General features: G+C 43.9%; 5 protein-coding genes across 12 annotated transcripts; 1 reads left to right on the forward strand and 4 right to left on the reverse strand.

Moving 5' to 3' along the window:
* Positions 1–144: 144 nt before the first annotated feature.
* Positions 145–7615, reverse strand: LOC108049344 (polyadenylate-binding protein). Of its 2 annotated transcripts, none has more exons than XM_017130485.2 (6): positions 7432–7615; positions 6729–6913; positions 3468–3940; positions 2388–3408; positions 2020–2327; positions 145–1950 (listed from the first exon to the last, which is right to left on the reverse strand). In XM_017130485.2, exons 2-5 carry the CDS (start codon positions 6892–6894, stop codon positions 2074–2076), a joined length of 1914 nt encoding a protein of 637 aa, XP_016985974.1. In that variant the 5' UTR covers positions 6895–6913; positions 7432–7615; the 3' UTR covers positions 145–1950; positions 2020–2073. The 2 variants fall into 2 exon arrangements, with proteins under 2 accessions (XP_016985974.1, XP_044312875.1); XM_044456940.1 differs by lacking the exon at positions 7432–7615 and adding an exon at positions 6983–7091.
* Positions 7616–8494: 879 nt separating this feature from the next.
* On the reverse strand, positions 8495–13084 carry LOC108049355 (polycomb protein Pcl). Of its 3 annotated transcripts, none has more exons than XM_017130505.2 (5): positions 12893–13084; positions 11087–12621; positions 10855–11027; positions 9688–10795; positions 8495–9629 (listed from the first exon to the last, which is right to left on the reverse strand). In XM_017130505.2, exons 2-5 carry the CDS (start codon positions 12563–12565, stop codon positions 9243–9245), a joined length of 3147 nt encoding a protein of 1048 aa, XP_016985994.1. In that variant the 5' UTR covers positions 12566–12621; positions 12893–13084; the 3' UTR covers positions 8495–9242. The 3 variants fall into 3 exon arrangements, with proteins under 3 accessions (XP_016985994.1, XP_016985992.1, XP_016985993.1); XM_017130503.2 differs by having other exon boundaries at positions 11087–12626; XM_017130504.2 differs by having other exon boundaries at positions 11087–13084.
* A 645-nt stretch (positions 13085–13729) lies between these two features.
* On the forward strand, positions 13730–17950 carry LOC108049352 (heat shock factor protein). Of its 5 annotated transcripts, none has more exons than XM_017130500.2 (8): positions 13730–13954; positions 14248–14472; positions 15170–15278; positions 15341–16473; positions 16531–16811; positions 16884–16989; positions 17224–17299; positions 17356–17950. In XM_017130500.2, the coding sequence occupies exons 2-8, from the start codon at positions 14263–14265 to the stop codon at positions 17508–17510; spliced, it is 2070 nt and encodes a 689-aa protein (XP_016985989.1). In that variant the 5' UTR covers positions 13730–13954; positions 14248–14262; the 3' UTR covers positions 17511–17950. The 5 variants fall into 5 exon arrangements, with proteins under 5 accessions (XP_016985989.1, XP_044312900.1, XP_016985986.1 ...); XM_044456965.1 differs by having other exon boundaries at positions 17359–17950; XM_017130497.2 differs by having other exon boundaries at positions 13730–13999; positions 16531–16989; positions 17359–17950.
* A 34-nt stretch (positions 17951–17984) lies between these two features.
* LOC108049354 lies at positions 17985–19694 on the reverse strand. Its single transcript, XM_017130502.2, has 3 exons — positions 19396–19694; positions 19100–19225; positions 17985–19022 (listed from the first exon to the last, which is right to left on the reverse strand). Exons 1-3 carry the CDS (start codon positions 19481–19483, stop codon positions 18220–18222), a joined length of 1017 nt encoding a protein of 338 aa, XP_016985991.1. The 5' UTR covers positions 19484–19694; the 3' UTR covers positions 17985–18219.
* Positions 19695–20214: 520 nt separating this feature from the next.
* Positions 20215–22187, reverse strand: LOC108049364 (leukocyte elastase inhibitor). Its single transcript, XM_017130519.2, has 2 exons — positions 21227–22187; positions 20215–20563 (listed from the first exon to the last, which is right to left on the reverse strand). Exons 1-2 carry the CDS (start codon positions 22082–22084, stop codon positions 20297–20299), a joined length of 1125 nt encoding a protein of 374 aa, XP_016986008.1. The 5' UTR covers positions 22085–22187; the 3' UTR covers positions 20215–20296.
* Positions 22188–22533: the final 346 nt, after the last annotated feature.

Here is a 22533-nt window from a genome sequence, read left to right on the forward strand (position 1 = left end):
ATTTTTATTTAAGAAAATACCTGATTTACTTAGACACCAACACTTTTTTAATATTAATAATATGGAAAATATTTTCCTTGATTTTTGATCACTTTAAATAAAATTGATCAATCACCCATGCACCCCCCAAAAAATGAAACAACCTTTTTTTTGCCGAAGTGGAATTTTATTGTAATTAAATTTGTTGGGTGTACAAAGGTATGTTTTACGGACTTTCTCTCAGCGTTCATTACAATTTATTCAAATGGTTTTAATTGCTGGGTTTTGTTTCAAAGATGCGCAATCAAATTTTAACAATCCTATTTTCGTTAATCATACAAATTATGTTTTATATCGCTTGAATATATAAGTATACATATATATCTGCTATATATAGAAGTGTGTTGACTTGCGTATATTTCGTGAAAAGTAAAAGGTTTCTTCGCTCCATTTGGTTCGCTTCTAATTTTCAGTAAATCTCGCGCAATATCCCTTGAATGTTCCAATTCGGGTTTTGGTTATTTTTTCTGTTTTTCTCTCTTTGTTTTGCGTTTTTTAAATATTTTTGCTTTTTTATGCATATAAATGGTTTTGTGTTTTACAATTTTTTCAAAGATTTTCGATTGGTTTTTTATTTTGTTTAATAAAAAAATATGAATTTCACTGCCCCGCGCGGCGATTTTTACTTTTGCTTGCTTTAATATATCGTATTATGCATGGTGTAAAAACATTATTTACTGGTAATATTCTTGATTCTCTTTGTAACAAAGTCAGAACGCAAATAAAATCGCGGCGGCGTTCGCTTCACGAGTTCTCATTAAATATATATATATTTGCAGATTGTAATAAATTTATGTATGTTTCTTTTCGCATCCATTCTTTTAGATAATAGTGATCATAAAAATCCTGCTAGCTTTTATTTGCCCTGGGGTTTCGTCGCCCTTTTTCATCAATATGCTTCATAAGTTTTTCGCGCTTTAGCGCTCTTCATGTTTTTCTTGTATTTGTTTTGTATTTCTCATAAATGTTGTTGTTTAATATGTGTGTGTGGGTGTGTGTTTATATATATTTTCTTTTTTTTTGCTGTTTTTACATAGGTTTTGCGATTTTTTTTTAGTTTTTTAATTTTTGTTTTCATTTTTCAACATATTTTCTCTGCTGTTGGTTTTTTGTATTTTCTTTCTTTTTTCAAAGTAGCAAAAACTTGACTCTCATATTCTTGCGGTTTTCTTTTTCCTTTCTCTTCTGTTCTGCACAGTTTGCATTACATTTTTTCGTTTTTATTTTAACTTTTTTGCAATTTTTTTGTTTTGTTTTCTTTGCTTTTTTAAAAGTGTATGGTTGTCGCGTTTCTTTTTCTAAACAAAGTTTTCTTAAAGTTTTTATTTGAGAAAAAAAGAATTGAAAAAAATTACATATCGCTTTCGAGTGGTGTTGTTTGAAAGTGTGGGGAGGAAAAAGTGTACGAAAAACTCAATCTGTAAGTCTAGAAACTTGTCGACGTTCTTTAAAACACAATTTCAATTATTGCAAGAAGCTTTCTACATTTATGCTTTAATCTGTTTATTTTGCGATGGTTTTTAATTTTTTCTTCATACGCATACAAAATAATATTGATTTAGTTCAAGCAATGACAAAAAAAAAATATTTTTCAATTCACATTTTTCCATTTTTTTTTCAATTAACTTGTTTATGTATAAAAAGAATTCTTGAATCGATCTGCAGAATTGCTTTTTCGTGACTTTCTTCTTTTTGCTTCGTGTACTTGCGTAAATGCGTTCGAAATTAAATGATTGAAATTGTTTTTGCTGGTGTTTCTTGTATTAGAAAAGAAAAAAAGCCGGAGCTTTTGCGCTCCACCTTTGTGGTTCGTTCTTCTGTGTTGAATGTGTGTCCTTCTTGGCGTTCTTTCTATGCACTAGCATCAGTGAATGCGAATTGTTGTTAATGAATTGAAAGTTAAGAGGAAAACTGCGAAAGTGAAAAAAAATTGGGGATTAGATTAAGTTGTATCTTTTTAGATCTCCATGTAAGACCTACTTTTTGGGTGTCGAGTGTTCTTATAAAATTTTCATCCGCTTGAGCTGTTCGAGCTTAGTTAGCGGGCTCAGAGACGCGGTGCACCTGAAGCACGGCCACAGCCTCCTCAACCTTGGCCTTAAGGGCCTCCTGATCTTCGAGCATGTGCAACAGCTCCGAGTTCTCAATCTCCAGCAACATGCCGGTGATCTTGCCAGCCAGAGCCTGGTGCATGCGCTCAATCATCGGATACAGACGCTCGCCGAGGATCTGTTTCTGCTCCTGCGGCTTGGCGTTGGCCAGCAACGAGGCAATGAGCTTCTCAGAATCTGCAATGGAATCGGATGGTAAAGATACAGCTCCTTACAGCTCGTGAACTCAACACTTACTCTTTCCTTGCAACTGCTGTGGCATGGGCTGAGTCTGCAGTTGCTGCTGCACTGGGGGATTGCGCATGTTGGATGTGTATTTGTAGTTGGAAGCACGCTGCTGGGCTCCGCCGGGGATCTGTGCTCCGGCAATCTGCATGGGCGCAGCTGTCTGCTGGCCGGTGATCGCGCGCGCTCCGGTGTTGCGCATGTTGTTAGCCGCGGCAGCAGCGGCGGCGTGCGTGCCCTGCACCTGCTGGGTCTGGGCACCGCGTGCTCCGGCAGCAGCCGAGCGGAACTGGGTTGGCACCGCTCCGGCTGTGCCCTGGAAGCCACCAGCAGCGGCGGCGGCAGCGCCCGCCTGCACGCTCTGCACCGTGGCGGCGGGACGCACTTGTGGTGCCCATCGTGGTGTGTTTCTCATCTGGGGTGTGAACTGGGGACCCAAGAACCGCTGATTTGGCGGTAAGGTCGGCACAATGAAGCCGCCTCCCATGTTGGGCTGGAAGATCTGTCCCAGCTGCTGCATGCGCATGCCGGTCATGTGACGCATGTACTGGGAGGCGAGGTGAGCCTTGCGCTCCTCCTTCCTTTGGGCCAAAGCCACGTACAAGGGCTTGCTGCCGATGACGCGGCCGTTCAGTTCGGTCACGGCGCAGGTGGCCTCGTTGGGCGAAATGAAACACACAAAACCGAAGCCCTTGGACCGACCCTCTTCATCGGTCATTACCTTGGCCGATGTGATGGTGCCGTACAGAGAGAATGCCTCGCGCAGGCGGTCATCATCGATCGTGTCGTCCAGATTCTTGACGTACAGATTGACGCCGAAGACAGACTCGTGACGCTTCTTCTTGAGCTCCTCAAACTTGCGTTTCAGCTCCTGCTGGCGCTCAGCCTTCTTCTGGGCACGGGCCACGTACAGGGACTTGCCCTCGCCCATGTCCTTACCATTTAGGGCCTGGACGGCCGCCTCGGCAGCTTCTGTGGTCTCAAAGGCAACGAATCCGAAACCCTTGCTCTTGCCATCCTCCTTGGACATGACCTGAAATAGAAGAGTAAGTTAACAGTGCCCACAAGATATCAAAAATTTTAATATTTTACCTTGTAGCTGGTGATCTTGCCGTAGGGCTCGAAGAACTCCTTCAGCTTTTCGTCGTCGAACTCCTCGGTGAAGTTCTTCACGTACACATTTGTGAACAGCTTGGCCTTCTCGCCCAGCTCCTTCTCGCGCTCCTTGCGCGGAATGAACTTGCCTACGTAGACTTTCTTGCCGTTGAGCAACATGCCATTGACCTTTTCGATGGACGTATTGGCCGCCTCCTCAGTTTCGAAGTGTACGAAACCATAGCCCTTGGAGTTGCCCTTCTCATCAGTGGCAACCTTGCAGCTCAGGATGTTGCCGAAGGCAGAGAAAGTGTCGTAGATAGCCTTGTTGTCGATGGCCTTGTCCAGGTTCTTGATGAACACGTTGCCAACGCCAGAGCGGCGCAATGAGGGATCGCGCTGGGACCACATAATGCGAATGGGCTTGTTGCGGACCAGGTCGAAGTTCATGGTGTCCAGAGCACGCTCAGCTGCGGATGAAAGAAGAGTAGAGCCTTACTATTGGTTCGCTTTCGGTTTAAAAGCTTATCATAAAAGGGACTTAGATTGCATTGTGACTCTTCAACTTCTGCACTGGCCATGAGCTGAAAGCAGCCTAGTGCATGGTAAGTCAAGTCTGGACTTTTATTTGGCAACTATGAATCTTAGTCGTGTCAAAAATGGGTAAATTTGACCAACCAATGGGTAGAAGTTGCTAAATGATTGGTAACTGACGGTAATTGTGGCTGTCGAGCGAGCTTCTACTTCTGCAGATGGTATACAAAACTTATGGAAAATTGGTTTCTCCACAAATACAAGGGGTGTATTTGACCAACCGATGAGTAGGAGGTGCTAGTAACGTTTATATCTTAGAATTAAATGCCTAATATGTTTAAAGTTTTGAGGTAGTTGAATTTAAATCATATCAACAATTTCAATAATTAATGATTGTCATGCTTCTACTTCTGCAGATGGTATGCGTTACCCATCAGCATGGTAAGTTGCACAGGTTTTTATAGCAACTATGAATCTTAGTCGTGTCAAAAAAGGGTTTTTTGACCAACCAATGGGTAGGAGTTGCAAATACCTTATAGCTTTGTGGGTTCACAGAGGAAGTGATATTTAATTATATCAAAAGGGTCTTAGCTGGCATTGTGACTCTTCAACTTCTGCACTGGCCATGAGCTGAAAGCAGCCTAGTGCATGGTAAGTCAAGTCTGGACTTTTATTTGGCAACTATGAATCTTAGTCGTGTCAAAAATGGGTAAATTTGACCAACCAATGGGTAGAAGTTGCTAAATTATTGGTAACCGACGGTATTTTTGACTGTTGAGCTACTACTTCTGCGGATGGTGTATTCTTTGAGAACTTTAAATTTCAATAATAATATAGTTTACAAAATTAGTTATTGTCATGCTTCTACTTCTGCAGATGGTATGCGTTACCCATCAGCATGGTAAGTTGCACAGGTTTTTATAGCAACTATGAATCTTAGTCGTGTCAAAAAAGGGTTTTTTGACCAACCAATGGGTAGTAGTTGCAAGTAGCGTATGGATCTGAGAATTAATGCACAATAAGGTTATGGTTTTGTGGATACACTGAAAGTGTTTTTTAATTTATATCAATCAGTACCAGTTACTGCTATATCATAGAATTATTGATTGTTATGCTTCTACTTCTGCAGATGGTATGCGTTACTCATCAGCATGGTAAGTTGCATAGGTTTTTATAGCAACTGTGAATCTTAGTCGTGTCAAAAAGGATGTAATTGAACAACCAATGGGTAGAAGTTGCTTTTAGAGCCTAGATAAAAAATATTTTGTTCTTAAGAATTATATAAAGATACTACTGCTTCTAATTAGATTAAAAATTTTGTGATTGTCTTGCTTCTAATTCTGCAGATGGTATACGTTACTCATCAACATGGTAAGTTGCAAAGGTTTTTGTTGCAACTATGAATCTTAATCGTGTCAAAAATGGAATTTCCGACCAACCAATGGGTAGAAGTTGCTAAACATTTGTTTAAGCTATATGTGATATTTAGTAATTCAGCACTTAAAGAATCAAATCATATTCTGTAATGCATCTACTTCTGCGGATGGTATGTGAAGTCCATTAGCATGGTAAGTTGCTTAGCTTATTTTCGCAGCATTAAATTTTAGTCGTGTCAAAAGGGTTAAATTTGTGCAACCAATGGTTAGGAGCTGCGAGAAAGGTATGATGTTAAACATAAATACAACTTAAAAAGCAGTGTTTATAAAGCTGGTAGCCTAACCTCAAAAGCTAAAGTTCAGTAAACTTGGCGGAATGCTGGAATGCGATGGGCTTTCACACGCAGCGTAATCATCAGTCACCAGTTTTTATGTCATTGTACGCTTAATTCAATAAACAAATGTAAGCGAACAACGGGAAACGAAGAAGCAGCAGCAACTATGCGCAGTGAAAGTTTGTTTTCGTTTTTTGTAAAAACAAGACTTTAATGGGCGAAAAAAAGAGAGGCCGATGAGCGGTTCACTGACATGTCAAGAATTTGGAAGTGTTAATGAATGGAATGGAGAGCAGGGACTTGTGAAAGTGAAAGCAAAACAAAGGTAGGAAATTTAGTTATTGGAATCTAACCTAAAATAGATGAAGGCCAAAAAAGAAATGGCCAAAACAACAATGAACACATGTTTATGGAAGGGACGCACACAAATGCGTAAGTAGGCATGCGAGTGTGAGTGTGCGCAAGTTCGCCGCTTAGAAACAACATAAAAAACACACAAATAAAACAATGAAGACGCAGCAACTAATGGGCGGGGCTGCGATAAGCTGTCTGGGCAGTATGGAACCATTTTATTCCATCATAATTGCAATTTTGTGCAAAATCGAGGCGGAAATTTCTAGGCGAACGGTTGAGTGGCACAAGCCAGCTGTTTTGCCCTCTATCCCCCGCACTTCCCGTTTCCCGACAGCAGAACTGGAATTGATATAAGTATACACACGCGAGGGGGTGTACGGGTGTGTGTTCGTATGGGGAGATTAACGTAAGCAGAGCACGGTGGAGCGAGTTATGAAATACTTGGAAGCCGTTTATCTGGTCCACTTATAAGAGTCATCTTTTCAGCGAGGCCAGTTTTGATGGCGATTTTAGCCACTGTACATCGGCATGTGGTTGTGTTTGTGTGCCTGTGTTAGTGCAAAAACTGCACACGTGTTTTCTTTGTTTCGGGCGGGAGGGGCTAACTTTTCCAGGCAGTACGACTATTATATTACACTATATTTTTGAGGATTACTCACCATCGGCTGGCTGCTGGAAGTTGACGTAGGCATAGCCCAACGAGCGACGGGTCATCACATCGCGGCAGACACGAATGGACAGCACTGGACCAGCACTCGAGAACTTCTCAAAAAGTCCCGCTTCGGTGACATCATGTTGGAGATCACCGACGTATAGAGAAGCCATATTTGGTGATCAGGTCTACCTATAATTTTTAATAATTAATTTCTGTTTTTTCACGGAAAAAGTTCGGTTTTTCTTCATCTTTACGGACCGGATGGATTCGGCCAGGCAGGCGGTGAAATAGAAAGAAAAAAAAGCGGCGTGGCTTTTGCTCTTCTATTCGTCTCTCTGTCTGTGTGTCTGGGTGGCAACACTGGCGCATGTGACAGTCGGTCGACATGGCAACGTTGGTTATGCTTTGTTGTTGCTGCTCCTCTCTTTTTCCTTCTCACCTATACGCTCGTGTTGGAAAATTTCCACACATACACACAGACCAGAGATAGACACGCTTTCTGCCTCCTTAAAATTATGCGATTTCTTAAACTTTCGCGAAAATATGCAGATTCTACAAAAAAGTTCACGTTTCCAGTCGCCATTTTGGCCAAAAGGGCGTCTGCAAGCGCTACGAATTGAACTAAAAAATTTTTACATTCGCTTTGTCTCGCGTCGCGCCCTCTCGCTCTCTCCTCCGCAAATTCCAGTCCCCTGCACTCTACTTACTTTTCAAACACTTGCTCGATTTTTTGCTACTTTTTACAATTTTTTTTGTTACGTTTTTGTGTTTTTAATATTTTTTTTTATTTTTTATATATTTTTTCTTCACAAAAAATATGTGATAAGCCGTGTGCTGAAAGCGAATCCACGACCGCTCACGTAAACGGACTCTACACGACTCATAGAGAGGAGAGGCGTTGGCGATAGCCTTAAAATATCGCCGAAATCACATTGTTCAGTGTTGCCATCTAGGCTTGCTGAAAAATTATCAAAACTTAATCGGATAAAACTCTACTAATCTACTAAAAAATCAAATAGCGCAAAGTTTAAAAATTTAATCTTACCCCCCTTTTTTGCGAAAATAAAATTGTTATCCTTCAAAGATGGTTTAGCACCTTAGTGTAAAAACCTATATAATACAAATTGAACTTTTGTATTAAGTAAGTATGTTGTTAGTATCCTGCTCAAAACTTATAATTTTTTATAACAGTTGCAATTTTAAAATAACTTATTACAAAAAATATTAGTTTTATTTTATGTAATTAAAAGAAAAACCCGATAATCATATCTAAATATAAGAATTTCCTTTCACTTAATATGTTGGTAACCCTGACTTTAAAAATGTTAAATTTTTCTCTAATAAAAAATGCATAATTTGCAAATCCATAAATTCTTTAGCAGCTGTATACCGGGATACTAGGGATTCCCCTTTATTGAACTTACCTATCAGCAAATAAGTCTTTTTGAAATTCGACACTCCGAGAATATGATGTTTCCCTTTTATTGGTTTAAAACACTTAATTGTCTTTTTTTTAAGGCTTTTGAAGGTTTTCTACGAAATAAACAACACTCAAACAAAACCGTCGATGACCGAGTGTAAGGAACTATTTTTTTTGTTTTATGGCAATAAACCAATTTTTCTTATTTTTTTTCTGTTTCGGACGGCATGCCCTATCTGGCATTCGAGTACCTAATGAAGCGGCGAGGCAGAAGTCAGGGCCTGACAAGCTTTGTTTCAAAATGTCACTTTGGCCGCCTACTAGGTTCCTCGAACAAAAATCTCCGAAACTTGCACTTTTCGAAACATTTATTTGGGCATTATATACTTCATCAAATCATATCATATTTCGCTCTGGTTTAGGTAAACATTTACGCCAGCTTGAGATTTTGTTTGCGTTCAACTCAATTTTGATTTTGTGTAGCTTTTAATAGTTAAACATATAATGTACTTGCTTAATTCATTATTGTGTAGTTTTCCCTAGTCTATCGGCGAATATTATTAAACTAGTTTTAAATTTCATTAAACTTGTGTGTATATCAAGTATTTTTTGTATGCATAACATGATTTGTGTGAGAGTTTCCCTTTCAACATATATTTTTTAAAAATATATATGGGCATATAGCTAAATTACGTAACTGAACTTAACTGAATCGTTCTCCTTTAATAGACATTATTTAATACGTTTTCATTCAGCAGCGAATGTTCCAGATAAATCTTGTAATACTTTTACCAATTTTGTGGAAATTTTCTTAAATTTTGCTGCAACAATTAACTGCCATTGCACAAATATAACCTGTATTCAGTTGCTTTTTCATTTAAATTTTTTACATTTTAACATTTAACCGCTTTAATGCTGAACCAATATTTTGAACATTCTTTTGCTATTTTGGCAGTGGATTGGTATTAAACTTTTAAACGTTAACAAATAAAGAGGCCCGGAGTTGGCAGCGATAGTAAGAAAATAAAATAAAAATGATAATGACAATGAAAAAAATTATAAATATATAAGTAAACATGAGTCGGTATGCCAAAGAGTCTAGTTTCCCATCGATCCGATCGCAGCATCTCCTCCCCACTCCACAAGGTATTGAACCTGTCCGTTCCCAATGCGCCGCTTGGCCCGAATGGCAAATGATTCGCCGGCATCTATGCGATTCATGGCGCCGCCGAAATACTTGTTTACCGACTGCTTTAGATCCAGCATGGAATGTCCCGGAGCTGCAATCCCGTTGCTGCTGCCGGTGGTTGCCGTCGAGCTGGTGGAGTTTCGGCGGCTTTGGCTGGGCGACAGTTTTTGCGGACGCTGGCGCAACAGTCGTCCGTGTGTTGGCTTTCCCATTGGCGGCGCCGGAGGCTGCAGATCTTTGGCATAGAGAGGAACGTAGTGGCTGGGTATGGGATTGATCGTGTTGGTGCTGATGACCTGTTTGGTGGAAAGGAAAATGTAATAAACATTGTGATAAAATAGTGTCGGAGTCTACCTCAATCGCCGTGGTCAGGCGGCGAGTACGGCGCCTGCGCACCTCCTGATTGGGCCCTATGGTTATGTCTTTGGCACTCAGTCTTCGCTTAATGGCACGCACCATGCGCGGCTGCTCCTTGGAGTTGCCCTTAAGCTTGAAAATGCTGTTGATGATGCCATTCACCCCGACTCCAGCTCCCACACTGATACTTCTTCCCTGTGCCGTCTTCTTGGGAGTGGCCATGAGGAAGGGATTGTTGCGTCCCAGAAAATTTGCCGGCGGAGGTATGATGAGGTCCAGTGAGCTGGTGCCTCGACTGCTACTTGAGTTTTCGTCGGACGAAAGATCACAGTGGTTGCGGCTGTTGTCATAGCGCTTGGACAAACGGAAAGCCTTGCGTTTTCGGCTACTGTTGGCGTCCATCAATGGTGGAATGGGTGCTGGCAATTTGCCGGGATCGCCATCGTTAGCATTGTCGTCGGCGAGGTCGAGAGCGTCCGTCTCGACGGATACCGGCTTTTTCTGCTTCAGTGGTAGCTCATTCTGCTCATCAGCCTTCTGGTCGGCCTCCTTTTTAGACTTTTCGATGATCTGCTTAATGGAAATCTCGTCTTCACTCGTCTCGACTGGCTCATCCTCGTCCGTATGGAACTCGTACACATCTTTTGGAGCCCTTTTTAAAGATTCCTCTCCATTTTCCCTCTTCTCCACGGGCAACAAAACCAGCTTGAAATTTTTAACCAGCAGCTCATCGGACAGCTCTTCGTGGGGCTGCAAAAACACCTTGGGAGTGATTGGCGGGCCACTGTGCCGAAGCGCATAGAAGACCGGTGCTCGTTTGTACTCCTTGCCGCATACAAATCTTTCAGAATAGTCCTTCAGGGTGAGCTTGATGCGCTCCATCAGTGCCGTTTCCGTCAGGGTGCGCCACTTCTCGCAGATGGGCAGTTGGTTACGTTTCTCGAGTATAAAGGGCCAAATGTCCTTCAGCAGGTGATAGTACTTCTGGTGTTGGTGCTTGCGCAGATTGTACAGCGCAATGTGGAGCACGTCCACCCAGTCGATTTGCATACGTCGGACGAACTCTACGCCATTGTTGCACACCGTGCAGCAGAACACAAAGAACCTGGAAGTACGTTTAAGGTTATATATATATATATAACAGGAAACCAAGTCAATCCGTACGTGTCGCCGCGCAGCAGCTTCCTCTTAAAGTTCTGCATGCATTGGGTGTGAAACCAGTTGCGACACTTGCAGCACTGCAGCATGTCGTGATCGAATTTTCCCGGCTTGCCGCAATAGCAGTAAATTTGCTCCTCGTTGACCCGATGCTTCTCATCCCAGCTGAGCTTATCCGCCTGCGGGAGAAACCAGATTAGCAACCTTATACCCGGGCTTAGGTACCAAGCATACTCACATGGTAAGGTAACTGGCGGCAAATTCCGACCGGCTTTGTGATCTTATGGTTCAGCGGCTGTTGCATTTTCATGGGCTTCGCGCATCGCTTGCAACTCCAAATTCCGCTGCCGGTAACGATTTCGGTGGTACATCCGCGATGATAGCCACGTCCGCAACGCTCGCAGATTTCCACCACATCCTCGACGTCCGATCGCTTACAGGCCACGCACATGGGACCAGTAGTAGAGGTACTCAATGTGTCCGAACTGGAACCGCCTACTCCGCCACCACTCGTCGAACTGCTTCCGCCCAGCTTGCGCAGCTTTCCCTGCTCGAACCATTGCTTCGACTGATCATCGAAACGAATGAGAAACTGCTCACTCGACTGCTCAATAATAGTTCCCAAGTAAAACCTTCCGTCGTTGCACTTGATAAAGACGTCCTCCAGCAGAGCATACGTGATTGCCGGCGGAGAATTAACAACTGGTGGCGGTGGCGGAGGTGAAGGAGGAGTTGGCGGTGTTGGCGGTGCTGCATCGACGGCCTTGAAGCTTGGCTTCATTTGGCTGACGGCCTTGAGCAGCGATTGCGTGGCCAGCAGTGGAGGCGAGGGCAAGGACTTTCCAGGCGAACTCATCGTCTCCGGCGTAGTTGGTGGCGTCTGCGGCGTTGTGGTCGTGGAATCCGGCTCATCCACAATAACCAAGGCCGCCGAGGTGGTCGTGGCACCACCATAGCTGCTGCTGGAAACTGAACTGCTGCTGCAGCTGCTGCTGTCGGCCGTGCTGCTGTCGATGAGGGGCAGGATGGCCTTGTGCTGGATGGCCGGTATGATGGGCGACGGCTGCTGGGCCGTGCTCAGTGATGAACTCAAGGAGGCGGGTGTCTCCGCGTAGTGGTTGTTGATGCAAATGTTGATGCGGTCTAGTAAGACAGTGGATGGCGGCGAGGAAGAGTTGCTCACCGGCACCAACGGCGGCGGTTGCAGTTGCTTGGCCGTTCCACTGGCAGCCATTATGTTGAGTTGTCCCGCCGCTGGGGTTCCTCCACTTGGCAAATAATACGACTGAACGGGCGCGTAGATTGAGTGCGGCTCCTGCGACGATTTGTTCAGGCTGTAGACATTCGGCGCCGTCGATATGATGCGTATGTTGTTGGCTTTAAAGGGACTGGAACTGGTTGCCGCCTGTTGCTTCGTTGGCGTGGCCTGTTGGGCGAAGCTGTTGGTGATCTGGATTGTGCTGGGATGAGTGGCCGGAGGTCCTCCGCTGGTGGCGTAGTAGCGCTTGGCCACCGAGGCGGGACCTCCGGTGGGCGGCAGGATCTGATACGTGGTGGTCATCCACTGCGGCTGTTGGCCAGTAGACTGGGGCAAGTAGCCATAGGTGGTGGCCGGGGGAGGAACTCCTGCTCCGGCAACACTCTGCTGCTGCAAGTACTGATGTGCCACGTTTGGCGGCGGGTGATCGTGTTGCAAGTGATAGTGGTTGTTCATCATTGCGGCTGTGTATGTGGTGGTGGGTGCTCGATGGGCTGATTTTTTTTGTGCGCAGTCTATTCTGAAAGAAAGGGACATTCAGTTCGATTTGCCGGCTTTTGGTTGTTCCGGTTTCATTCGGTTTATCGATGGATTTGTCTGATTAACACGAGCTCATTAATGTGGCGCCTTTTTCGTCGAATTTGTTGTTGCCCCGCCGACACACACATGCACACGCAGCCACACGTACGGACACGAGAGCGGGCCCTTTTGTATTTTGTATGTGTCTTTTCACATTTGTACTTTTCCACACGATTTCCACTCGCTTTTTGGGCCCGATTTACCCACCTTTCTGTGTGTTTCGGTCTATGCATTAAATTAGCATTATGCTCTAATAGATTCGGCTTTCTGCTTTAAGTATCCTGGCGCTGAGTTCATCCTTAAGACCAGCGAAAATGCACAAAACAAATCACTTGAAAATTAATTTGTGTCAGCCATTTTTCAACATATGCCCACTGTGTTGGCAAACGCCCGGCGGTCTAGTGCTGGAAAATACTAATAGAGAGCGAAGATACCACAAATACCTAATATTATTTTACGGTAAAATTGAAATTAATAATATTTTAATTCTTTTATTAATTATTTATACACTAATATTATTATCTGCTTATTATATTTTGACTAACTATTTTGACTCAGCAAAAATAAAACTTGATAAAAAATACAAAATTGGTAGTATAATCATGATAGAAATATCTCTAAACAAGTGAATAATATACCTGCGCCATTTTCTAATTTTCAAAGTCCATGTATTTTAGGGCTGCTATTACGAATGATTATTTTTAAATTGATTTTAAAATAAAGTGTGCTTGTACTGAGTCCATAAATAAGTTTTTGTTTTACCATCTCAAGAATATTTTATCTCAATAATATCTCAAAAAGCATTCGCCTTTCAATTAGTTTTGTCTCCAGCTCCAATGAATAAGCAAAGTTGTTCATGTGTAATAACAACATTAAATTCTTAGCGTTAATAGTAATCCATTTAATTTTTAAATTAATTCCTAATGATCATTTCAGGAAATGGGGTCATCGTTTGAATAACTAAGTTGCGCGCCAGAAAATACTAGAAAAATACCAGAAGAGACGAGCAGGCGGGCAAGATGGTATAAATAGCAGCGAACTTTAGTTCTGTGGGTTTTTTCCAAACTGGTCACTCTGGGAACAAAAGCAATTTTACGGAGATTTCATCAAATTTTCACTTGTGGATAAAACGCGTAAAAACAGATTAAAAACAGGAGAACTTTACGAAATAAAACGGTACAAATTGAAAGTGAAGTGCAAAAAGCAAAGTAAACGTCTTAACAGAGAGTATTACTCCGTTGAAGCCGAACGAACTACAAAACTGTTAAGGTGGGTAGGCGGAGTAGGATAAAAAGAACTAGAGCTCAATTTGTGGTAAGTGTAAGTATGTGGCTCGAATGACGCATTTGGCCGTAATTGAAAATATTCGATTCCATTTGAGCTGCAACTTTCACATAAAATTGGACATATGTGTACATATATTGTACGCTCACACGAACAACGTTGAACACGAATGTTGCCGCACTCACATACAAACGCGTGGAAAAGTGAACTGTGAACTGGAATAAAAGCGTGTGTGTTTACTCCCTTCCAGCGTAAATTTATTGACTACTCCTTTCCAGGCTGCTGGTCACTTTATGTCCAGGTCGCGTTCATCCGCTAAAGCCGTGCAGTTCAAGCACGAATCGGAGGAGGAGGAAGACGACGAGGAGGAGCAGCTGCCCCCCAGGAGCATGCACTCGTTTGGGGACGGGGGTGCCATTGGCAGCGGTGTGCCCGCATTCTTGGCCAAACTCTGGCGCCTGGTGGACGACGGGGATACCAATAGGCTGATCTGCTGGACCAAGGTAACGTTGTGCAGCCATATTGTTTATTTACATTTCCAGGGCCTCCCACTATCCCGCTAATCAGCATGGCAACAATGACGTTGCTTGCAGGTGTCTCAACCTCTCTTTCTCGCTTATTCCTCTCAGCTTTGTTGTTGCTGTGCCGCTACGCACGTATGCAAGTCCCTGTGTTGTTGTTGCTTATTCCATTTGCATGCATACGTGCGTGAACTCTTGAAAATTTTCCATCTCCATCTGTCCGTTGAATAATTTCCCTTGGTCATTCGGTTTTCCATTTAAGATAAGAGTAATTGGTTCTCTTACCGAAGAGTGTACTGATAAGCCGAGCCTTCCAATACCTTTTACAATCAAAAACATATAGAAGTGGGTAAAAAAATAGTATTTGCAAACAAAAACTGCGAGAATTTGTTTAAAATTTTCTTAACTTGTTTTAAATATATATCAAGTTTCAAGTTTACATTCTTAGAAGAATATTTATTTTAAAAAAAATTACTTATATATTGAACACAGCTGTGTTTTTGCTTTCATCAATAGATATAATTATAATTAGATAATTATAGTTGTTACTAAAAACATATAAGCAAACGCTTATCGTTTTCAGTTTGCGGCCTACCACGAATATGTTTGTGGCAACCACATATCAGCATGACTCTCATATCGCTTCCGGTTTTTAATATTTTTTCACACTTTTTTTCAGGATGGCCACAGTTTTGTCATACAAAATCAGGCGCAATTTGCCAAGGAATTGCTGCCCCTGAACTACAAGCACAACAACATGGCCAGCTTTATCAGACAATTGAATATGTGTAAGTAAAGTTAATTAAAATATAATAGAAACATAAGTTAAGACTTTTTGTAAAATCTACAGATGGATTCCACAAGATCACCTCCATTGACAACGGCGGACTGCGTTTCGATCGTGATGAGATCGAGTTCTCCCATCCCTTCTTCAAACGCAACTCCCCTTATCTGCTTGACCAGATCAAAAGGAAGATATCAAACAACAAGAATGGAGACGATAAGAGTGTGCTGAAGCAGGAGGCCGTGTCGAAGATCCTTAGCGATGTGAAGGTGATGCGCGGTCGCCAGGATAACCTGGACTCCCGCTTCTCTGCCATGAAGCAGGAGAACGAGGTGCTGTGGCGCGAGATCGCCAGCCTGCGCCAGAAGCACGCCAAGCAGCAGCAGATAGTCAACAAACTGATCCAGTTCCTAATCTCCATCGTACAACCGTCGCGCAACATGTCAGGCGTCAAGCGTCACATGCAACTGATGATCAACGATACGCCGGAAAACGACCGCGCACGCAGCACCAGTGAGACGGAGAGCGAGGGCGGCGGCGGCCCGGTCATCCACGAGCTGAGCGAGGAGTTGCTCGACGAGGTGATGAATCCCTCGCCGGCTGGCTACGTCGCAGCATCGCAGTACGACCAGGAGAGCGCCTCCCCACTGACCGTCGAGCGTCCGCGTTCGAATATAAGCATTAGCTCGCACAACGTCGACTATTCGAATCAGAGCGTCGAGGACTTGCTGCTCCAGGGCAACGGGTCTGCTGGCGGTAATCTCTTGGTCGGCGGAGCCGCCTCTCCACTTGCCTCCAGTGTTAGTCGTTCGCCGGCCCAACATGTTGTCTACACGGTTACAGAGGTTCCAGATTCTCATGTCCAGGAGGTGCCCAACAGTCCGCCGCACCACGAAGAGCAGAATGTGCTCACCACGCCCATGGTGCGGGAGCAGGAGCAAAAACGTCAGCAGCTTAAGGAGCAGAACAAGCTGCGGCGTCGGCCTGCAGACGACATTATTGAGGTGGAAATGATATCTCCCAAGGCACAGCGCAATGGCTCACAGCCCAAAACGAAAGAGAATGTAATGCTCCAGCCAATGATGATCAAATCGGAGCCAGAAAACAATTCTAGTTTGATGGAACTAATGCAACCAACAAACTCTGATCTGTACAACGTAAACTTCATCAGTGAAAATATGCCGACGGATATTTTCGAAGTAAGTAAATTAATATCCCGCTGTAGACAATTTCTAATTAATATGAATCAATTTCAGGACTCTTCTTTGCTCCCTGCTGGCCTTGAGGAGGCAGCCAAGCTAGATCAGCAGCAGAAATTCGGCCAATCGACCGTGAGCAGTGGCAAGTTTGCCAGCCACTTCGATGTGCCGACAAACAGCTCTCTGGTGGATGCAAATCAGGCTTCGACATCGAAAGCGGCTGCGGCCAAGGCGCAAGCTACCGAGGAGGAGGCCATGGCTGTGGCTAAGTACACTGGCAGCGAGAACGGTCCTACTCGAGATCCGAACAATGGCCAACTTCTGAGGATTCCCTCAGTGTTAGTAGACAAGATGCTTTCAACTCCAAGCCAGAACAGCCATAATCAAGAGGCTATTTCTTACTGTTGCAGTGACGATCTCCACGGACACTTGGACAACATGCAAGATGAGCTGGAAACACTGAAGGATCTGCTTCGTGGCGACGGGGTGGCCATTGATCAAAACATGCTCATGGGTGTAAGTATCCATAGGTGGTACAACTAAAGATTAGCTGTCCGTCTGTCCGACTCAAGGCTTATTTCACATACGTTCTATTTTCATGATCAGGCGTCTGGCAGGACGCCCATTTTTCAGTTGACCGAGGACGAGCTGTTGCTAAAGGTTAGCACAAAGCGTCCACACTTGCTAGGCCGAATTTTTCCAAAAGTTGTGCCCAAAACAACTAACAATATTTTCGTTTTTACTTTACAGCTTTTTAATGACTCTGATCTGCTGGACAACTATGGGCTTTCATTTCCCAATGACAGCATGAGCAGTGAGAAGAAGGGTAGGTTCAATAATGGCTCTTTATCCTCCTCTCGATATTAATTTCTTTGAATTTAGCAGCTCCCAGTGGCTCCGAACTGATTTCCTATCAGCCCATGTACGATCTGTCCGACATTCTGGACAGCAACGATGGGAACAAGGATCAGGAGGCCAACCGACGCCAGCTGCAGACGCAGAACTCGGTTTTGAATACGCCACGTCACGAGTTGTAACTTATATTAAGTAGTAGCAGCTCGGACGCTTCTATGGCGAACCATTTGTTTTTAGTGCTTAATGGAATCAATCTTTTACATGTTAGTTTTCTTCACTTACTTTGTCTAACCTTTTAGTTGATTCATATTATTATCATATTAATAATCATATTAATAATGCTGTATATGCCTTATGCACTATATATATGATATATAGACTAACCAGTTCTTGTTGTAGAAAGACTCGAAGAATCAGTTAATATTTAGATGTATTGTAACCGGGGACTTTGACGGCCTCGGCTCAGGTAGAGGATTCTTAGTTTGCACTAACCGATCGACAGGAATGACGCTGCTCAGATCGTAGACGATGTAAGATCGCACGCTATAGAGTATACGTTTTACACACTACTTTTATTAATTGATAATAAACTGTTTAATGCTGCGTTGAGCTGCAAATTAAATCTTCTCTTTTTTGAATTATGAATCAAACTGATATCTTGTTTTGTGCATAATTTATTTCGTATTTTTGTTGATACAACTGAGTAGATATGGACACATATTGCCTCATCTTAATACAAATTAACTTAGACTTAGCCTAAGACGCAGAACAAAAAATATGTAAGTTTAATAATACATAAACGGAGTGTATAAAAATGAGTGTTAAGTGCGTTGTTTACGACTAAGGTGACTAATAGAGAATTGTACGTAATGTTTATGGGATAGCGACGCCTTAGGACTCGTCCTTATACTTCGCGTCCTTCAGAATGCTGGCGAACTCGAACTTGACTCGTTCCCGCTCTGACCTAGGCATGCTGCGGAGTGTGTCCACCAGCGAGAGGCAGTACAGCTCGATGGGATCGCTGTAGGGCGTTACCTGGGGCTGGAGCGGCGTTTCGGTGGCTTTGCGCTTGAAAGGATTGCTTAGAAAATCGCTGGGTAACGTGCGCCTGGTGGCCGCCGGCTTGTAAATGGGTTCGATGGTCACCTCTCCGTTGGACAGTGAGCTGTTCTTGAGGTTTTTCTGCTCGGGCTTGGGATGCACCTCCTGGTCGTAGCCATTGCCCATGACCACCATGGGCGTGAGCAGGGGCGAGGAGGCCGGCGAGTCATGTTCGTGACTGTGATTGCTGCTGCTGGTGCCGTTGAGTGTCGTCTGCAGGGAATGATCCAGTTTGGGCTCCTCCATGACCAGCTGCAGCTCCGGCACAATCTCGTTGTCGTCGCTGTTGGAGCCATCCTCGCTGTTGTCCAGTTCGATGATGTCGTAGCCCTCGGAGGCGTCGATCTTCAGATGCTCTGGATCGGGATACAGGAAGCTGTTGCTGTCGTTGTCACTGCCGCCGCCGTTTTGGGGAGCCACGAAGTTTTGCGCTTTCTTCACATTGTAGGTCTGGGCCGTGTTCTGCAGGAAGGAAAGATCCTCGGTGAAGCGCCGCTTGCGCACATTCGGGTTCGTCTGGCCAGTCTCAATCGCCTTGACCTCCTGCAGATAGTTGTAGCGTATGTTTTTCCACTTGGTCTGTAGGAATCGAGCTGTTAGTGGGGTGAAAAGGAGGGTGGTTTTAGTTCAAGTCGCAATCTACGCAGTGGAAATAATGAAATATACTCACAGGAGGCACCCAGTTCGTTGGCAATACGATCCCATATATCCACTCTTACTGGGTTGCGGCGATAGTGCGGATGACTGACATCGTATATGGCCGGATTAGCTCGCACCAGCTTAATCAGGCGATCGTCTGTTGGGAAGGATTTGTGGGAAAAATCGTTAAAATCTACGTTCTTCGCAGCTGAACAGAATAGCAACCCCTAAGCGCAGAAGACACATCCTGATTTGGGGGTTGATTCTGCGAGTCGAGAGCCCCGGTTGATTCCATTGTGTACCGAATCGAGGGAAAAGAAAACTTACCGAACTCGGGTCCTGTGGTCTCCCGTTCCGCGTAGTAGCGCTGCATCTTCTCCGATTTCACGTCCTGGTTTCCACTTCTCCTGCTCATCGTGTTGTGATTATCCTTTCCTCTAAATGGTTTTGATAGTCAGGTGGTCAAAGGCCGCTGTTTTTTAGTTTTTCTCAGGCTTTTAAGACTGCTCTCGCTGGCGATTCTAAAAGTTTATTTTGCTGCGACCGAATTACCGTTCGACTCTCCTGCGTTCTCTTCGTTTTTCATTTTCGCGCTCTTCTGCGCCGACTCAAATCAAATCAGCGGTCTTGGCAGTTGGCCAATTTTAGGCCCTTCCCGGCTGTCTATCGATAGTGCGAAAATTGGTCATCGATTGCAAAACTTAAAAAAGGTGGCAGCGCTGCACAGTTGGCGGGTACTTTTAAATTTATATATTTAAGAATTATCATAATTACGAAGATTCATTTCTATACATTAACAGGTTTGAACGATTTTATTTTTTTATTCAAAAAATAACGGATACAGAAATAACAATAGGAAAAACTATACAAAATTATTATCTTACAAATTACGCAAATTTAACAAAATGAGCAAAGAAATATTTAATTTTTTATATATTTCGTTATTATCTAAGTTAATCTTTGGCTCTTAACTATTCCATTACTCAATGACAACATTATGACAGAAGCTATTTAAAAGATGCAAATCGATATTTTTAATTGTTTATTTATCACATTTTAAACAGGTGTTCCTTTTAAATTTTTGGCCTTGCGATTTTCAGAAAGATTAAATTCCAAATTTGTTGCTGCCCAATAAAAAAACATTGCTGACATGGATCGCTTATTTATTTAAAAATACTTTTTGATAAAAACAATACAAACAACAGAAAAGAGAGTGAGAGTTGAGCTTCTAAGCCGCCTTCACGAAGGCTCCGGCGAAGAGGATGTTCTTCTTGTTCCAGATGACGTAGAGGAATGGCCGGTCCGCCTGGAACTGCAGGGGGAAGGTCATCATGCGGGTCATCATGATCATGCCAGTGGCAGCCGCCGCCTCCGTACCCTCCTCGTTCACCTCGATGGTGGCCTTGTGCAGCACCTTGGACACGAAGATGCCCTCCGGGGATTCCAACAGATTGTTGAACTCGGCTCCATCAGTGAACATTTTCGTGATGCCCAGCTGAAAGTACAAATAAACAAGTGCCGGGTAAATAAAAAATGAGGTCATAGCCGCTCAAGGGTTTGTGATTGATAAGATAGGTCGGTGTCACATAGGTGTGTCACATCCGACTGCAACTAAAATTCTTTAATTTATGGGCTGATACATGATCTTTAACACGAACCAGAAAATGTCACCACAAAATGGTCGCCCATTTTGCTTATCTTAGTCACCTTAGCTGCGATAAGCTACTAAAAATAATACATACATCACAATCAGGGGAATATTTAAGATAAGAAGTCAATAAATATATTCGGGGCGGTTTGCAGTGCTGCAACGTGTCGTCTAAAAGACTATTTCTAGTTTTATAAAGCATGATTAGCAAAGGAATTTAGTGGTCTACTGCTAAAAATAGGTCATTATTTCACCCCATACACGCAACTTGACTTATAAGGAAGCCATTTATCATAAAACTCGGTCAAGGAACTATGTCAAATATGTAAAAACGAAAGTTGACCATAAATTGGGTTTAACTTGGTAAAATAATGGCAGGGGCCACAGAAAATTTCTCTGTACTTCATAGTTCAGAGCGGGCTTTGCGTCAATTGGGCAGTACTTCATGGTTTATATAATACAAATATTTGGGGACAGGGTTTCCCGATCAATAATCGTTAACTGCCTTACCTGCTTCAGTTTTTCGGCCAATTCCAGGGAGTAATCCACCTTGAACTTGGGGAACTTGACATGGACCTCCTCCACGGTCATCTTGTCGGCCAGATCCACCAGATTGACGGTCTTGAGCTTAGCGGCCAGGTCGTACAGGCCCGTCCGCTCCTGCGGCAGCAACACAAACATGGACAAATCCGAGTCCTGGTAGGGCATCTCCAGGGCGGTGCAGCCCAGGTCCTCAAAGTAACCGTAGTTAAACTTGGCCTTCTGGTTCATGTAGTTGATCTTGACCTGCTCCTCCTCGCCCACCCAGAAGTCATCCTCCTCGGTGCGCTCCTCGCTGAACTTGTGCGCCCAGCTGCCCTTGAAGTGGAGGGCATTGAGCAGGACCAGCCGCGTGTTGTCCGAGAAGGAGTCCGCGCTGACGAGCTCTGTGATCTTGCCCTGCGTCTTGGCATTCACCCAGGCATTGATGGCCTGGGCGGCGGCATCGCTGAGGGCAAAGTTGATGGACTCCGCCTCCGAGAGGTACTGCTCCTTGATGGCCGCCTGGTAGTCCGGCTTCAGCTGCTTACCCTCCTGCACGTACAGCTTGTTGGCCACGCTGAGCAGGCTGCTGTTGCGATACTTTTCGAAGACGAACTGGAAAGTCTGGGCCACCTCTGGCGGGAAGTTGGACACAAAGTGCAGGGCCTTGGCGATCTCGTCGGCAGTTTCTCCCTGCGATCCGGCGAAGGCCAAGGCAATGCACGATTGGATGGAGAAGGGAGAGAAGACCACATTGTCCTTCAGCCCACCAGTCGCCAAAAGCTGGAACAGTTCCGTGGTGAAACGGGCGCCTCCTCGCGCAAATTCCAAATTGAAGTCGAACATTTTGAGATTGTGGGTGTGCGTGTGCTGCGTAATCGCGGAATTGCGTATACTTGTTTTCTGGTCCGCTGTCTACACCGGAATGCCTTAAATGCGGTTCGGGGCCACAAGAAAAGTGAAAACAGCCGGCGGATGAGTCACTTTCAAAACATCATCAAAACAATTGAACAGAAGAGGTGGCGTCACCATCAACCTGCACCCGCGATCTTGAGGGTTTCCTGCGGAATTCCCGGAATATGTAAGGAGTCAGGCAATCTAAATATATCCATAACAGCATAGTTAGAGTGGCTTTATTGCGGTAATTCTGTAAAACAAAATAAGCTTTTATTTTATATGTAATTCCGCAATGTTACCGCAGGCTTGGGCGCCCAAAAATAACACATTTTTAAAACTATAAAATACTAAAATATGTACTGTCTGATTTGTTATCGATTTAAAATGGAAATTTTGTA

Source organism: Drosophila rhopaloa, unplaced genomic scaffold (assembly GCF_018152115.1).
Source record: "Drosophila rhopaloa isolate 14029-0021.01 unplaced genomic scaffold, ASM1815211v1 contig_115, whole genome shotgun sequence".
Taxonomy (NCBI): Eukaryota; Metazoa; Arthropoda; class Insecta; order Diptera; family Drosophilidae; genus Drosophila; species Drosophila rhopaloa.

What these genes read in the sequence shown, in the direction of transcription:
- LOC108049344 (XM_017130485.2), bottom strand. Translation starts at nt 6,894, where the DNA reads ATGGCTTCTCTATACGTCGGTGATCTCCAACATGATGTCACCGAAGCG. An exon ending in CTTCCAGCAGCCAGCCGATG is followed by an intron (nt 3,941 to 6,728) that starts GTGAGTAATCCT and finishes TTTCATCCGCAG; the next exon opens with CTGAGCGTGCTCTGGACACC. An exon ending in ACAGCAGTTGCAAGGAAAGA is followed by an intron (nt 2,328 to 2,387) that starts GTAAGTGTTGAG and finishes ATTCCATTGCAG; the next exon opens with ATTCTGAGAAGCTCATTGCC.
- LOC108049355 (XM_017130503.2), bottom strand. Translation starts at nt 12,918, where the DNA reads ATGCATAGACCGAAACACACAGAAAG. An exon ending in AGACCGAAACACACAGAAAG is followed by an intron (nt 12,627 to 12,892) that starts GTGGGTAAATCG and finishes CCTTTCTTTCAG; the next exon opens with AATAGACTGCGCACAAAAAA. An exon ending in AAGCTGCTGCGCGGCGACAC is followed by an intron (nt 10,796 to 10,854) that starts GTACGGATTGAC and finishes ACGTACTTCCAG; the next exon opens with GTTCTTTGTGTTCTGCTGCA.
- LOC108049352 (XM_017130497.2), top strand. Translation starts at nt 14,263, where the DNA reads ATGTCCAGGTCGCGTTCATCCGCTAAAGCCGTGCAGTTCAAGCACGAA. An exon ending in GGCTGATCTGCTGGACCAAG is followed by an intron (nt 14,473 to 15,169) that starts GTAACGTTGTGC and finishes ACTTTTTTTCAG; the next exon opens with GATGGCCACAGTTTTGTCAT. An exon ending in ATCAAAACATGCTCATGGGT is followed by an intron (nt 16,990 to 17,223) that starts GTAAGTATCCAT and finishes TTTACTTTACAG; the next exon opens with CTTTTTAATGACTCTGATCT.
- LOC108049354 (XM_017130502.2), bottom strand. Translation starts at nt 19,483, where the DNA reads ATGAGCAGGAGAAGTGGAAACCAGGACGTGAAATCGGAGAAGATGCAG. An exon ending in GACCACAGGACCCGAGTTCG is followed by an intron (nt 19,226 to 19,395) that starts GTAAGTTTTCTT and finishes CCTTCCCAACAG; the next exon opens with ACGATCGCCTGATTAAGCTG. An exon ending in CAACGAACTGGGTGCCTCCT is followed by an intron (nt 19,023 to 19,099) that starts GTGAGTATATTT and finishes CCCCACTAACAG; the next exon opens with CTCGATTCCTACAGACCAAG.
- LOC108049364 (XM_017130519.2), bottom strand. Translation starts at nt 22,084, where the DNA reads ATGTTCGACTTCAATTTGGAATTTGCGCGAGGAGGCGCCCGTTTCACC. An exon ending in TGGCCGAAAAACTGAAGCAG is followed by an intron (nt 20,564 to 21,226) that starts GTAAGGCAGTTA and finishes TTGTACTTTCAG; the next exon opens with CTGGGCATCACGAAAATGTT.